The following is a 14,224-nucleotide window of genomic DNA, read 5'->3' as shown; positions in this document are numbered from 1 at the left end:
TTAGGAAATCTGAACACGCAAATACTACTCTCTAAACAGGATTCGTTTACACTGCTGATATTTAGTATTACTGATATTCATTTACATTACTGATATTTTTCTAGCCACAGTGGTTAAACAGAGTGGTTTTCTAACCACTGAGCCCTGCAGCCTTGGGCTTTCGGTAGTCACCTCAAGCCTGCTTCTGGGAGTGGCAAGTTAAACCATTTTTTCGTATGCCTGTAAATAAGAGGGTTTGGGCTGAGCCATGGCACCATGCAGTCTGCTGTGAAGTCACAAGGTGACATCATTTTCTTGAAAGTAGTCATGATCAGTCGTTGAAAGCACTTCTAGGGATCTCTCAGAATACTGGGAAAACGGTTTGTATAAATGTGAAGTGCAACTTTCTCCCAGCCTTAAAGTGGACCCTATTTTAATATTTTCAGCATTCATTAGCAAAGCAAATTGTTTTTCATTTTTAATTTAATTCTTTCTGCAGTACGATGATGAAGAGAGGTGTTTCACAAGCTTAGGCGTGTTTCAGACTAGTTTGGTGTGGGTCGGTGTACGCAGAAGTCGGATCCATCCCTACGCAGATTAGTTAGCTTTGGTGCGCAGGCTGGAAATCCCCTAGGTTTGAACTGAAACTGACCCCAAGAGCGGGAAGGGAAGCAGGGGTGAGTGAGTCCTGATCACATACGTACTGCTCCAAACCTTACAGGGCAAGGAAGAGAAACCTCACTTCGTAAGAGAAAGGCTGAAAATGTAGAGGTTTGAGGAGGAGGTGTTGGGTTGCTTGTGGATTTTTTTTTTTTAACCATTTTTTGTCCTTTGATAGTGATCAAATACTCGAAGGGATTTAGCTCACAATTTCCTCTTGGAGGCTGTGCTTTCCCATATTACTAGCCCCGTGCATGATTTTATGTCTGTATGTTGTTTAATTTTGTCTTTTGTTTATCTGTTTGGTTTTTGTTTATTTTAGAATTGCCACGAGCTGGAGAAGATGGACTTGGAAGAATGCGTTTTGGTGAGATTTAATATGAAAAGGAATATTGAATGTCCAGTGTAAGACCGCAGTGCCAATAAGAACATTAGCACTTCCAGTTAAATGCGCTTTGTTTTTTATGAATAGTGCTGTGTTTATGATAGTAAATAAAAGTAATTATTGGGAAATTCTATGCAGGGAAATATGTGAAGAGTAACAGGTGATTGGGTGTTCTCCAGAAATAACAGAGCCTTCATCTGGTAGAGAAAGAGAGATCCTATTTGAGGGTTGGCCCTCCTGCTGGCTGTTGCTTATGGTTGGTTGGTTTCTTTTGTTTCTAGATAACTGACTGCACACTGATACAACTTTCTATACACTGTCCTAAGCTACAGGCATTGGTAAGTTTAACCCTTTGTTTGTGAAATTTAATACAAACCTCGAAAACCACACACATACACAACTCCTTCAATATAAAACCAGGCTGTTTACTCTGGACCTAGAAAAAGTTCCTGATGTAGTATGATATTGTGCAAAATATATGCGGGTTTCCTAAGTATTCTAAGAGAAGCAGGTTACTCCTAATACATGCATTATGTGATTAAAAATATTACCAAATCGGTGACTAATAACCAGAAGGCTTATATTTTATGGTTAACATCCTTCGTATTTGATTACTTAGTTAAAATAAAACTTTTCATAGGCAACTTGCAGTACTCAGACCTTTACAGATACTCTTAAGTGTTCACTAATGGTTTTCTTAGGGAGTGTGACGTTTTAAGTCAGATATTGAATAAACAAAACCACCCAGTGAAGATAAAGGTAATCACTCTGTAATCAGTTTTGCATGCAAGCGGTTTTTCCCAGGGACTACATTTACATAGCAAATTATGGAAGGTTTTTTGACCTAGACTTGTGAACGTAACTGGAGAGGATTGAGATGCCTTCAGTGGGGTAACCTGCTTACGGTATTTCAAAGAACTGGTTTTTGGGGAACGGTTGCTTAGCTCTTTCAGAACATCAAAAAAAAATTTCAGATGACACAAATTTGGCTGTTCTTCAGTCAAGGTACTCCAAAATTACTAGACCGTCCTTACGATAGAGGCTCCTGTATTTTGAGCCAATTGTCCCATAAGTGTAGATTTGTTATATACTCTTTCAGATGTAGCTGAGGGAACAAGTATCTTTATAATTTGCTCTTAGATGGGATTAAAGGTTTGCTGCTTCATTAATTAAATTGTCTTATGATTGGTTAGTGTTACTCACTCAGTGTTACTAAGGTAGCAACATGAGGAGAGATGACTCTTAAAAAAGGAGCTTGTTCACTGTTTTTTATTGTTGCTGTTTGTTTTTTTGTTTTTGCACTCATTAATTGTCCGACCTCATTTCTGTACCGTAATTCTTAATGTTAAGCCAAACAAGAGTTGTCAGGAGATATGGAGCCATTTACATGGGACACTTTCTGTTCTTCAACAACAGGTGTGGTTTTGTATTGTAATCCCAACCGTAACCAGTACTTGCAAGAGATCTTTTCTACCAGTTCTGCCAGCGTTTCACCAGAGATACCGTAAAACCTCATAACTTTCAAGTGTTTTTCTCAACCTGCTCCTGTTTGCTGGCCTCTGTGTGTTAGCCCACAGACGGGGAAGTGTGGCATTGGTAAAATAACACACCTTTTCTAAGGGAACAAGAAAAATGGATTTTTTTTTTCTTGATGGTGTATATCCTGTGTGTAGGAAGGATACACACTCAAAGCTTGCGAGTGAACAGTGATGGCTGAGAATTCAAGGGAAAGAAAAACAGACTAGCAGGTGCCAAATACCCTATGTGAACTAATCTCCATACTTCACATGTGAAATCACGTACTGTTGATGGTTCTGTAAACTGTTGCATAGCTGTGCTTTAGCATATGTTTAGGTATATTTGCAGTTTAAACAAATATTTTGGAGTTGCAGAAATCAACTTTGAATTTGTTTCTTGGTGCTTGGAGACTCAGTAGACAGTGGAAATAAGCAAAAGCACTGTTAGACCAGTTATAACCAACTGTTACATCTTCAGCAGTACCAGAGTACTCAAATGCTTTATTACTTACTGGACTTAAGAAGTAATTTCTGGTGACGGTGTTCAATAATTGTACACTCAAATTATTAGAGAAACTGTGAAATACTCATGATATTCCTGGAGATGAGATGATAATTGAATTCTTCAGTTAAGTTGATTATACTGTTTCTTACCGTCACAGTATATCATGCCATATTTGATTTATACGCAGCATTTAGTATGCATTAACAAGAAAAAGAATTTGACTGTATCTCTTTGTTCTAAAGATTTCAAGCAATTGTCTTTGTAAAATGTCACATTATTAACACTTTCTAACAGGCTTATGAAGTCAGAAGGATCATGTGGTTTAATACGAAGTATGTATCATTTGGCATATTTGTTCTACAAAGTTCTACGAACTCAGCTGTACATCCTGTATTGTCCTTTCGGTACCAAATACAGTGTCTCAGGAAAGCCGATTTTATAAGCTGCTTACTTCCCGGGACGGAAAACTCTTAATTAGCCAGCAGACCGCTGCCGTAGCCGACAGCTTCGCATAACCTCCTGTCCTTCCTTGAAACAGCAGGTCTATTATAAATGTTCTTTAACCCTGCAACTGCTGATTGTTTCCAGGCTGTGAGCCAAATCAAATGCTCAGAAGACGTACATAAAGAAAGTAGGTATAGGAGAGGACTTGAGTATTTAAAGAGTTGAGAGGCTTGCAGAACGTAAACATGTCATAAGATAAAACACTGTTGCTAGGGGCAAGCAAGCGCTTCATTTCTGCTGCACGAGTTGTGGTGTTGCTTGGAGTCACTGCCAGCTGCTGACGCTCGGTGAGTGAGTAAAACTGGATGAGCTGGAGCTGAAGGGAAGCTGCCAGGGTCGGACTGGAGGGGAGTTGCAGACCTGTCTCCCAGCCTCTTCTCTGGTTACTTGTTCATCCTGTTCAGCAAAGAAGGAAAAAAAGTTGAGGGGCAAGTTGTTCGAAAGGGCAGGATAGACCCCGTGTGCCTGGTAGCAGGCAAGAAGTGCTCATGACTCTAGCCGAGGTAAAATCAGGGTAAGCCACGGTTGGTAGTCCTCAGGCTTCCTTGTCAGGCTGAAATAAAGGAAGATAAATGTGTTGTACCAAGAGAAGGGAAGGATTATGTGTTTGATTCAGATGACTGGCAGGAGGTACTTTTGAGCACTGCTGTTAGCTTGCGCCAAGTTAAAAAGAGCTTTTGGATTGCTGCACGTGTTTCTTCATCAGTTGCTGGCTGAAAAACACTTGTGGCAAGGAAATGCTACTTCAGAACCAGTCATCATTAGACTTAGATACAAGTGCGGGCAAGACACGGGGCTGAGCAGAAAGCAAGGAGCTAGCTCAGAGCCCGGGGCGAGAGCAGGAGAGTTCATAGATCCTGCGCATTTCTAGTGCCCAAGACTTGAGAGCATTCATTTCACTGGTGGCAGAGTGGGTTTTAAGCCTCCTCCGAGGAAAGTCTGTTTCCTGTTGTTGTCATCATCATTGCTTCTCCAAAAGTCATGAATTCCCTAAAGGAACCGGGAAACTGCTTTTATGTGGTGCTGCTGCCTGAGACGCAGCAACTTTTTCCATGCTCTTGAAATTCAAGGGAGTAAAAAAAATACGCTGAAGAGGAGCAGAATTTTTTTAGTTTATTATGCTGACTGTTGCAGAAAAGACCTGCTCCTGCAGCTCTACGAGATGTTTATTTCTCCTTGTATGTACGGCCTGGGGTGCTAAGCGTTCACAGGTTTCCCGAAATCATTATTTGGCAAATCAGTCCAGTCTGATTGTTCTTTATCTATGTAGACTTGCACAGGCTTGGTCCTGGTGGTATGCGTGAAAACGTGGTAGCTGCGAAACGGTAACTCCTGCCGGTAGATCCTCATCTCTTTCTTTGTGTCTGATGTTCTTGATCATCCTTTAAGGTTGTCTCCTGTTCCGGGCACGGCACGCGCGTTGTTTGCACCCGTTGGTAGCAGAGGTGCGTGACGATCGGAACAGAATTTCCACATCCAGAGAGAGCAAAGGGGCCGGAGGAGTTTGGCAGCGATGCTTGTTTCGGGCCTCTACTTGTTTTGAAGCAAAGTTAAAAATAAAGTACAGCCCTTTTGTTAAGCAGAGCTGTTTCTTTTGTTACTCTTCTGGATTTCAGCTGTATGCTCTTCATAACTGCTTAACCCCTAGAATGAGGGAGGTTGAAGGGACTTCTGATGTTTAGAGGAGAGAGTAGCTTAGGGCTGAGTGATGTCGTTAGCTGTTTGCCTCTCTGTTTCAGAGCTTATCTCACTGTGAATTGATCACCGATGACGGGATTCTTCATCTGAGCAACAGTACCTGTGGTCACGAGAGGCTGCAGGTACTGGAGCTTGATAACTGTCTTCTCATCACTGACGTGACTCTGGAACACCTGGAGAACTGCCACAACTTGGAGAGAATTGAGCTGTACGACTGTCAGCAAGTCACGCGAGCTGGAATCAAACGCATCAGAGTACGTACGTGCTGGCTTGTTCCGGTGGGAATGCCCGAGCCATTGATACAGCTCGAGACTGCATGAATCCTGCAGATGTCCCAGGCAAGGAAGGATGAAAGAACAGAATCTGAACGTCATTCTGTCAGGCCCCCATCTGTAGGGACTAAACATCATAGCTTTTCTATATGAGCAGTAATAATTGTCTAATTCTGTTTATAACTGGTGACACTTTTGCTGTTGGAATGATGAGTGCTCATCTCCTGCTTTCTGTATTTTTTCAAATACAGGCTTTTATGTTTTTAGGATTGTGTAGTGGCATTCTTTAACTCTCCTAAAATGTATGTCAATATACAGAGCCGATGATGCAAACAAAACATCTGCACGGAGATGTCAGTTGTAGGGCCGTTAGGCCCTGGAATCCAGCCACAAACTCTTCTCCTCCGCCTCCCTCCCCCATTAGGTCAGGGACCGCCTACGCTGGGGACCCGCGTTTAGCCTTGCTCTTAGACTTGTCTGCAGCTTCGTGTCCCAACACTTTTGCAATTGGAAAGCTCATCCCTGATAGTGACTGCTGAGGGCAGATGCCCTCCTCTTTTCCACGCTGCTGTCTAGGATGAGAGAAGCAGGGGCTGTGGGAGACGAGGCACAGCAGCAGAACAGGGGCCTCCCTCGATGGCAGGCGCTCTGGGCTGATTGATGGGTGCTTTCTTGGGAAATAAGTGGGCAGCCCGAGCAGGTGAGTGCCCAGGCGTTAGCGTGCCTTAGCTGGATGGGACACAAGCATTAGGTGATGGGAGAAGACAGCTTGGATAACACCAAGCGTATAGATGCTTTCTTTTTAGCTAACCAGCCTCAAGGAGCGCTGCAGTAATTGAGGCGTACTGCTGCTTTTTTTACTGGTTGTGTTTCTTTCTCTCTGGTTATAATGCAGACTTTTCATCCACAGGCTCACCTACCTCACGTGAAAGTCCATGCTTACTTCGCGCCAGTAACTCCCCCTCCTTCGGTAGGAGGGAGCGGACAGCGCCTCTGCAGATGCTGTATTATTCTTTGACAGTAAGTGCAACCAGACAGAAAAGCTCGTTGTTGTTGTTGTTGTTGAAGAAAAGACCGGGACTGCAAGTCAGTGGAAGGAGTCGGGTTCCTGACAGTCCTAACGGTGGTGTTTGGTCATCCAGTTTTGTGACAAGAAAAGCGTTTTTTTTTCCAGGTAAAAATCTTAACGTCATGTGCAGCTGTGGATTAAGTTGGTGACGCTTCGGTTTGTATTAGTAACTCCTTCCTTCTGTTGGCATGAGAACTGAAGTGCCGTGTAAAATGTGGGGGCATTTCAGCATAGCAGCTACTTGGTGGAAGTTCACTAAACTTGGAAGTTAATTTGCATTTGTAAGCACTGTTCAGTGTGCAGCTGTAACCTACCGCGAGGCTCCAGTCCGTCACACCAAGGAACTGAACCTGCTGTTCTGTAAGACACACGACAGATTCAGTGTCAGGTTTAAGGACGAAGCAGCATTAGCAGATGTCGACCAGGAAAAAAAAAAAAAAAAAAAAAAAAGGCAAGGTAATCATGAGCTCTTGCAGCAAAACAGCTTATCCTTTTTCATGATTCAGCTTCACATCTAATTACGTAACAGGACATAATAGGTAGTCTCAAAAGGTAAGGTAGTACCTCGATAACTATATAAATAGAAATACTTTTCAAGTTTTTGAACTTGGTTCCGTTGACCTACGTGTTGGTATATAGCTTGCCCGTCACTGAAGCACGTTTGCTGCCCAGTGCCACCGGCCTTTAAAAGGGGTAAGAAATCCACTGTGGTGGGGCCTGTGCGCTCGGCTGTAACGGGCTGCCGCACCCCTACGCGGTGCTCGCTGCAACGCCGGCCCTGCCTCTCCTCCGTTACCTCCTCAGTTTGCGAGGCGAGGATGCAGCGGTGCTCGGCGGAGGGGTGCGTCGTTCCCGCTTTTCTCCAGAAGAAGGGAAACCGGGTTCGGTTACAGGAACGATGACGGAGCGAGGGATTCGATTCAAGCGGTTTGTCCCACCCGTTTTTAGGGACACAGCGAGCAGAGGGGCAGATAAATCTGTAGGCAGGAGTTGAACCAAACCAAACCTGTGGTTTTCCAACATAGAAAGCCAAACTCTTCACATTTGGGTTATTTAAGAAGCTGTCAACTTCTGAATTATAATAATAATAATAAAATCTATGTATTAACTCTTAAGGCCATGCTTTCATCCTTAGTTTTTCAATGCTAGAGGGTTAGATAAAGGAACTTTTTTATATTAAGCAACTTAATTATCTGAGATAAGCTACTCAACAGTTCAGAAAGCTTTTTTGTCCAAGATTGATTGTGTGTGTGTGTGTTTTAAGAGTTCAGGGCCTGTGTGTTCACTGAAAATTAGTAGAAATACTGGCTTAAAAAGCAGTTGGAGAAGCTACTACTGGATAGTACTGCGATTTCCCCCCCAAATTTTAAGCTACTTTTTAAAAGGCGTGAGAACATTAAGAGACGTTTATGGACAAGAGCGGCTGTGTTGTGTTCACGCTTCACACATTCACAGACGACGGGGACGGTAAATTAAGACCTCAGCGTAGAGGACAAGTTACAGATTCGAGCGCAGTACCTGGATTTCTTTACTACTAGAAAATAAGCCAGTCGGGGCTTGTTTTGCACATTAGCGGAGGGGTGGTGTTACGTTAAGATACTGCTGTAATGGAGAGTTTTAAGCAGATTTTATTCTCAACTGTACCAGGAAAAAGTCGTTGGTACCAGTATGTGAAGATGTGTTGCCTTTTGTTGGCTTGTTTTTTTTCTAAGAACGTAATGAACCTTGTAAGTCTATTGCATTAAAGATGTACAAAAGCAAATGGAACCTACTCTGATCTAGGACACGTAAATAAACAATCAGCTGATGTCAAATTTGAATTTGTTTCAATTATTTCCAATTTAACTAAAAGTTTTCTATTAGAAGCAGAAGATCTACCTGCGTGCGTCGGGTGCAGGATAAACGACAGAGCTGGTGTGCTGCCGTTACTGACCTTTAGCGCTAAGCTCAGGCTCGCGGTTAACCTAAATCTCAACCACAGAAGTATCTCTAGTGTGTGCGGGGGAGGGGGGGGAAGTAAACAAAAAGAAAGCACATTTACAAAATTATTGAAAAACATTTATTATACTTAAATTGAAATGTGTACATCTTATTAAAAAACAAAAGCAATTTGCTGGTGCCATAATTTAATTCCAATTTCAAGTGAGCTGGACAAACTACTGTACAACTTTCAATATTCTTTAAAATTAGATATTTGGATACTTTCCAATCAAGGATTTTTCCACTTTTATAAAACATTTGGATTTGAATACGGTGTGAGCTGGAAAGACACAAGGTCAGTTCAAGAAAATAGTAGGACCAGACAATACCCAAAGATGAACAACTTATAGGCAGAAATGTTTAAGTACACAAAATTTTACTTTCAGTGCAGAAAAAAAAAAAAAAAAAAAATAGGAAAGAAACCCTAGCTTTGATGAATTTAAATTTTCAAAATGCTACAGCTTGAAGAAGCTTTTCTGCTAAGCACTTGAGCCAGTTATGAAAGAGGGAATGCAAAAAACCCAAGTTGCTTTTTTACATGCTGCAGTAGTTGTTTACATTGAACACTGCAGCACAAAAAGCAAACTCTTCCCAAGCTTTTAAGCCGGAGATCAAGGTGGAACCTTTCAAAGGCACAAAATGACAGCTATGAAACTGCCACTTACTTAATACCTTTTGAAATAGTCCCCTCTAAGTACCTAACCAGTTGAAACTTAACCTAGGAAATGCTGTGCCACGTCTTTACAAGAAATATCCAAACTATTGAAAAAGCACATTGCCTGTTTCAAAGAAAAGTAAGTATTTGGTCAGACGGAAGAGGCACTGTAACAGCTGTACAGTATGGATGGGAGGGCGGAGAAGGGGCAACAGAAAAGGTAAGATACTTGTCCATAATAGCAACTACAGCAAGGCGTTTACCTGCTGGTAAGGAGACTAAAGTGGTGTATATTTAGTGTTTCTTAAGCAATTTATCTGATGTTGCTGAAAGCTGTGGCAGCCCTGTGGTGCCAGTGGGCCATCTTCCCTCATCAGCATAATGCCACCAAGTCATAAAAATCCACCCCTCACTGCTAGTATTTGTAAACCCACAATTTTACAAGCAAAGAGTTAAACTGCAGCAGTGCTCCGCAGAGAACCTAGGAAACTAAACATAAAAGGATGCATAGGCAATTCTTTTCCATTAAATTTGTTAAAGCAAAACACAATTACTTGGTACCCCATAGGATTTATATTAATCCCTCCGATAAGGTACTATTGATAATGCAGTTTGCTGCATGCATATATTGCATCTGTCTAGGGCTCCTTAAAAGCCCTGCTCTGGCATTTACACTTCTTACATACACTCTTATACACAATTTACACGGGAAGCTGTTTTGACAGCTTTACTCTCAAAGACCCGACGACCTGATCACTATCAGCTTAACTACTCATCTCCACACAGATTAATATGTGCTCTGCTAACATCAAAAAAATAAAACCAGCATCAGGTACAAGCAAGTAACAGACAAACTGGCACAGAAAGGTAAATGCCCCAAAATGAGTTTACATTCATCTCCAACTGGATACAGAGAATAGAAAAGCAGCAGCGCTTCGCTTCTAGAAACTGTATCTACTGGCCGCGATTTGCCTTGTTTTAGTAAAGGGCAAGCACCTTTGCTTACATTGTCTTCCATGCCTGTACGTAAGCTGTCATGGCATTCTACCTCTCATGAGGACACTTGGCTATGGCAGTGATAAGAAAGTTCACCTATCAAACAGCTCGTTAGAAAGGTCATCTTGTGTTTTCAATATGAAACATCTTATACGGTGAAGTTAGATCCTAAGGTTTTGGATGATCTTCATAATCTTTCGGCAGGACTTCATTCTGCGTTGGCGTATCTGTCTAGCGATTGTGGGACATCACTTCAAAATTATATGGAAGCCTTCACCATTTTCAGCTGAAAAAGAAAAAAGCGTCAGTCTTTCGTAAATAGAACCATAAATACACGAGCCAACACGCTGCAGCCTCAAAGTATGGACTTGGTTTTTACTGTGTAGAAGTGATTCACTACTACTATGAAATATTAAACTTGAAACATGTGAAATACCGGTAGCCTGCTCTTCAGACTAAACCCTTGAAGAATAACTAAACTTCTAAAAATCTCTTTGGTTTGCAGTTATTTCTGAACTCTTCCTACTACACCTTAAACCTGCCTCATTTGCCAGCGACAGTTAATATCGGAGAAGGAAGTTACCTTCTGCAAGACCAATCTAAATCCTTAGCGTATGTTTTTAATCATCTATTTTGGGATGCTCAGCCTTAAACTAGACAGCCAAATGGAAACAGCGTTTAAAAAAAAAAACCCACCTGTGGATTTTACGCCTAGAAGCTAGCGGTACCACCAAAAGGCTTAACGACTGAGACAAACGGGTCTCTCACAATCACTAACCACGTGAACAGATTTTATACTACGCAGAACAATTGGTTTCACGTTAGGATGCTGATGAAGTGAAGCAGACTTTAAAAATACAGCTGATCGACAGGGAAAACCTGGCTTTTAAAAATCTCCTACTTGTGCTGAACAAAAATGTCACGACTAGCAATTTGCAATTGCATCTTCAAAGTCGGGACAGTTTCTGTGGGTAAAATTTGCACAGAGTCCAACTTGTCCACTGATGATAGCAATTTCCTGGCACCTTTTACGAGAAATAAACTGGTCTCCTAAGGAAGTGTGGGGTTCACCTGAAACTCCTGGTGTTTAAAAGGGAGGCTCACAACACCCATTGAGGAAACCTGAACAACAACATTCGTGGACCAAGGTTGGCTGCATCTTAGTTGCATACAATTAAAATGATTCTACCCACGTGGCCGCACGGGGCAGGGAGGAGTTTGTTCCCGTTCACGTCCACCAGCGGATGCTGAACAGCAGCCTGACGGGAGCGAGTCTTTGTGAGGCCGAGGAAATGCGCTGGAGCCTTCCCGGCAAAATGGCCGCGTCCTGCCTACAGCACCAGCCTACCGGAGAGGATTACGTACCAGCAGCAAAAGAACAATTTTATACTCGGTTCTGCCAACTCTCAGGACTCAGTTAACATTCAGTTTCTGAGCTTCAGAGGTACTACTGCCAGGATTAGTATTATTTTTTTTTTTTAACTATTTTGAAACATCACCATTCTCAACGATTAGTAACAGCAAGCACTGTTCAGTCATGGTTGACTGAATTTTAAATGAGGTTTGTTACCAAGTGCCGCACTGGTTCTGAACTGAAAGCTTGGAGAAAAGACGGAGGTTCTACGCAGAGGCTGAAAGGTCTGGCTAAGAGAGGAGGAGCTCATGGATATTTTATGCCACTACTGTAGGCAGATTTTTGGGGTTTTTTTTGCAAGTCAGCCTTCACTAGAGCTGCTGTTACTCTTTGCTTGGGCGAGTTTTACTAGAATAGTATTCTGATTTAAAGGTGGCTCCTTGGTAGAATAAACAATTACGTTTTCAACTGTCAGAAAAGACACTGTACCTTTTATTGTGGTGAATAAGAAACAACTCTCATCTTGAAAGTTTTGAACCATCTACAAAAAAAAAAAATTTTTTTAAACCCTCCTGAGTATGACCAATGCAAAAAATAAATACATCAGATATTAGCCACAGCCTTTTATAAGCAAACGCGTATTTTTTGTTTTATTCAGCAAGTGACAAGCGTATACCAAATTAAATTAAAATACATTACTGTCAAAATACTGCTTGTTAATCACGTGACAGGCAGCTGTTACTGTTGGCTGTGGTTTTGGAACTCTAAATATGTGTAGCAGATGCTTGAATAAGCTGAGTTCAACAGTATTTAAACGCTCCCTGCCTTTGGGCATGTTCAAAATAAACATATACTAAGTAAGTACTGCAGCACCTCAGAACTATATAGACCAGTTGCCTTTCTCTTCTCGTAATTTGAGTTTATTCAGGTAGGGGAAGACTGACATTTAAAGGATCCTTCTGCTCATTTTAATGTAAAGGAAAAAATACTCTTAGTGTCAGAGAATACTAGGTTGCCTTATCAAACAGAAAGAACGGTAATAAAGAAGCAAGCGTAAGAAAATCTTCCATTCTATTTAATTCATAAATAAAATTTGTCAAGAAAATAAAATTTCCATTACCTGATCACTAACAAGAATGTGGATACCTGTGGGACCCTGTCTGTAAACCTGGTTGATCTGATGCAAAGGAATATTAAATGCCAAAGCAAGCTTGCGTGTGACTTCTGAGGCTGCCATTTCTTCTAAGTAGATTGCATGATAAACTACAAGAAAGAAATTTATTTAAATAAGCACGGTACTAATTGATAACAAGTAACCATATGAAAAAAATCTGAATTTGTTTATACCCCTGCTTTAAAAAAAAATTAAAAGCTAGAAACCTTTACTTTACTTTCCCCCTGTTCTCACTAAGAAGCATGAACTGCCACAGCTTTTCTTTCAAGGTAAAGCCATAACCACACCTCTCTGACAAGGGGGAGGCTTCTATTTGCTCTGATACTGAAAGCAACTTCCACATTTGTCCCCTGTATCCTGCACAAAAAAGCAGTCATGTCAGACAGACTTAAATGGGTCTTTAGAGAGTCACCTGAAGATGGACTTTTGGATGAAGAAGTCCATGGTGACTTTGGATGAAGTACTTTTGGACCATCTCAAAAGAAGCAGGTAACATGTCTGACTTGTACTACTACGCCGTCACTTTAAATAGGGATGTAGATTTTTTTTTTTTGTTTTTTTTTTTTTTTGTAAAGAAAGCCTTTTTCAACTGAATAAATCTCCTACAGATCATCTCAGAGCTGAAGGGGGGCGGGGGGGAAATACAACACCGCAAACAAACAGAACAGTAAGACAAAGTAGCTATTCAGTTCGATGGTGTATTTACAGCTCTATAGCTTTATTTAATAGTGCTAGAAGCCCTTGGCAGCTCCATGTTTGCACATTCTTCTGTCCCAAACTAAAGACTGAAGATACCCAGAGGGAAAGTATGTATTTGACAGAGACAGTATCCTATTCACAGATCCTCCTCCACCTCAGTTCTTGCATGGAAAATACACAACTACTATCACAGCAGCAGCCTACAGATTTCAGTTGGTTGGGGAGGGAGGTCTCTTCACTCAAAGCCAAGAGCAAGAAAATAATCCTTTCAAATAGCTCCATTCTCCTAACTGTAAGATTGACACGAATTTACAATTAACTATTACGTTCCCATCTGTGTTGAAACAACAGCTATCTCTCAGGAAAATAACAATAAAATCATGAGCCCGTACACTGCGTGGCTGTTTTTCCTTGTCCAAGCCCTACCAGTTTTAGTTCAGTTGCACAGAAAACGACAGCAAAACCTAACTGAAAATGGGAAAGAATCCAAGTGTTCTATTTGCATGTAGCTTTACATGCACCTACATTTATCTGGTTAATACCTTGGCTGTAACAATGTAGCACAGCTCATTTGAGAGCTCCTTAATTAATTGCCATGTAACTACAGTTAGTTTTACCAATGGACTGGGGGGGGGGGAAAAAAATCTATGATTTAACCTTGAGAGGTTTTAAGGTTCTGCTCATCCCATGCAGTGTTAAAACAACAATGTTTTTCTGAATACAGCTTCCTATGGTTTCTCTGTACACCAGAAACAGAAATTCAGCCTCTCCACTCTT

At 41.4% G+C, this 14,224-nt stretch overlaps 2 protein-coding genes across 7 annotated transcripts in view; one reads left to right on the top strand and one right to left on the bottom strand.

Annotated features, from left to right (window-relative positions):
* Positions 1 to 8,397, top strand: part of FBXL2 (F-box and leucine rich repeat protein 2) — a 47,299-nt gene extending 38,902 nt beyond the window's left edge. For both annotated transcript variants that reach the window (XM_087768717.1, XM_087768707.1), the window contains 4 exons: positions 962 to 1,006; positions 1,306 to 1,362; positions 5,290 to 5,502; positions 6,431 to 8,397. In XM_087768717.1, coding sequence (XP_087624843.1) covers positions 962 to 1,006; positions 1,306 to 1,362; positions 5,290 to 5,502; positions 6,431 to 6,538 — 423 coding nt within the window. In that variant the 3' untranslated portion in view covers positions 6,539 to 8,397. The remainder of the gene's footprint in view (positions 1 to 961; positions 1,007 to 1,305; positions 1,363 to 5,289; positions 5,503 to 6,430) is intronic.
* Positions 8,398 to 8,634: 237 nt separating this feature from the next.
* UBP1 (upstream binding protein 1) overlaps positions 8,635 to 14,224 on the bottom strand; it is a 58,332-nt gene continuing 52,742 nt past the window's right edge. For all 5 annotated transcript variants that reach the window (XM_009464448.2, XM_087768662.1, XM_087768678.1 and 2 more), the window contains 3 exons: positions 12,695 to 12,837; positions 12,064 to 12,115; positions 8,635 to 10,506 (listed from right to left, as the gene is read on the bottom strand). In XM_009464448.2, the coding sequence (XP_009462723.2) occupies positions 10,469 to 10,506; positions 12,064 to 12,115; positions 12,695 to 12,837 (233 nt within the window). In that variant the 3' untranslated portion in view covers positions 8,635 to 10,468. The remainder of the gene's footprint in view (positions 10,507 to 12,063; positions 12,116 to 12,694; positions 12,838 to 14,224) is intronic.

The sequence above is a fragment of the Nipponia nippon genome, unplaced genomic scaffold (genome assembly GCF_047370975.1).
Source record: "Nipponia nippon isolate SJK-2023a ecotype South Korea unplaced genomic scaffold, ASM4737097v1 scaffold_1, whole genome shotgun sequence".
Classification (NCBI taxonomy): domain Eukaryota; kingdom Metazoa; phylum Chordata; class Aves; order Pelecaniformes; family Threskiornithidae; genus Nipponia; species Nipponia nippon.
Note: the sequence above shows the minus strand (reverse complement) of the source record. Positions and strands in the feature narration are given on the sequence as shown.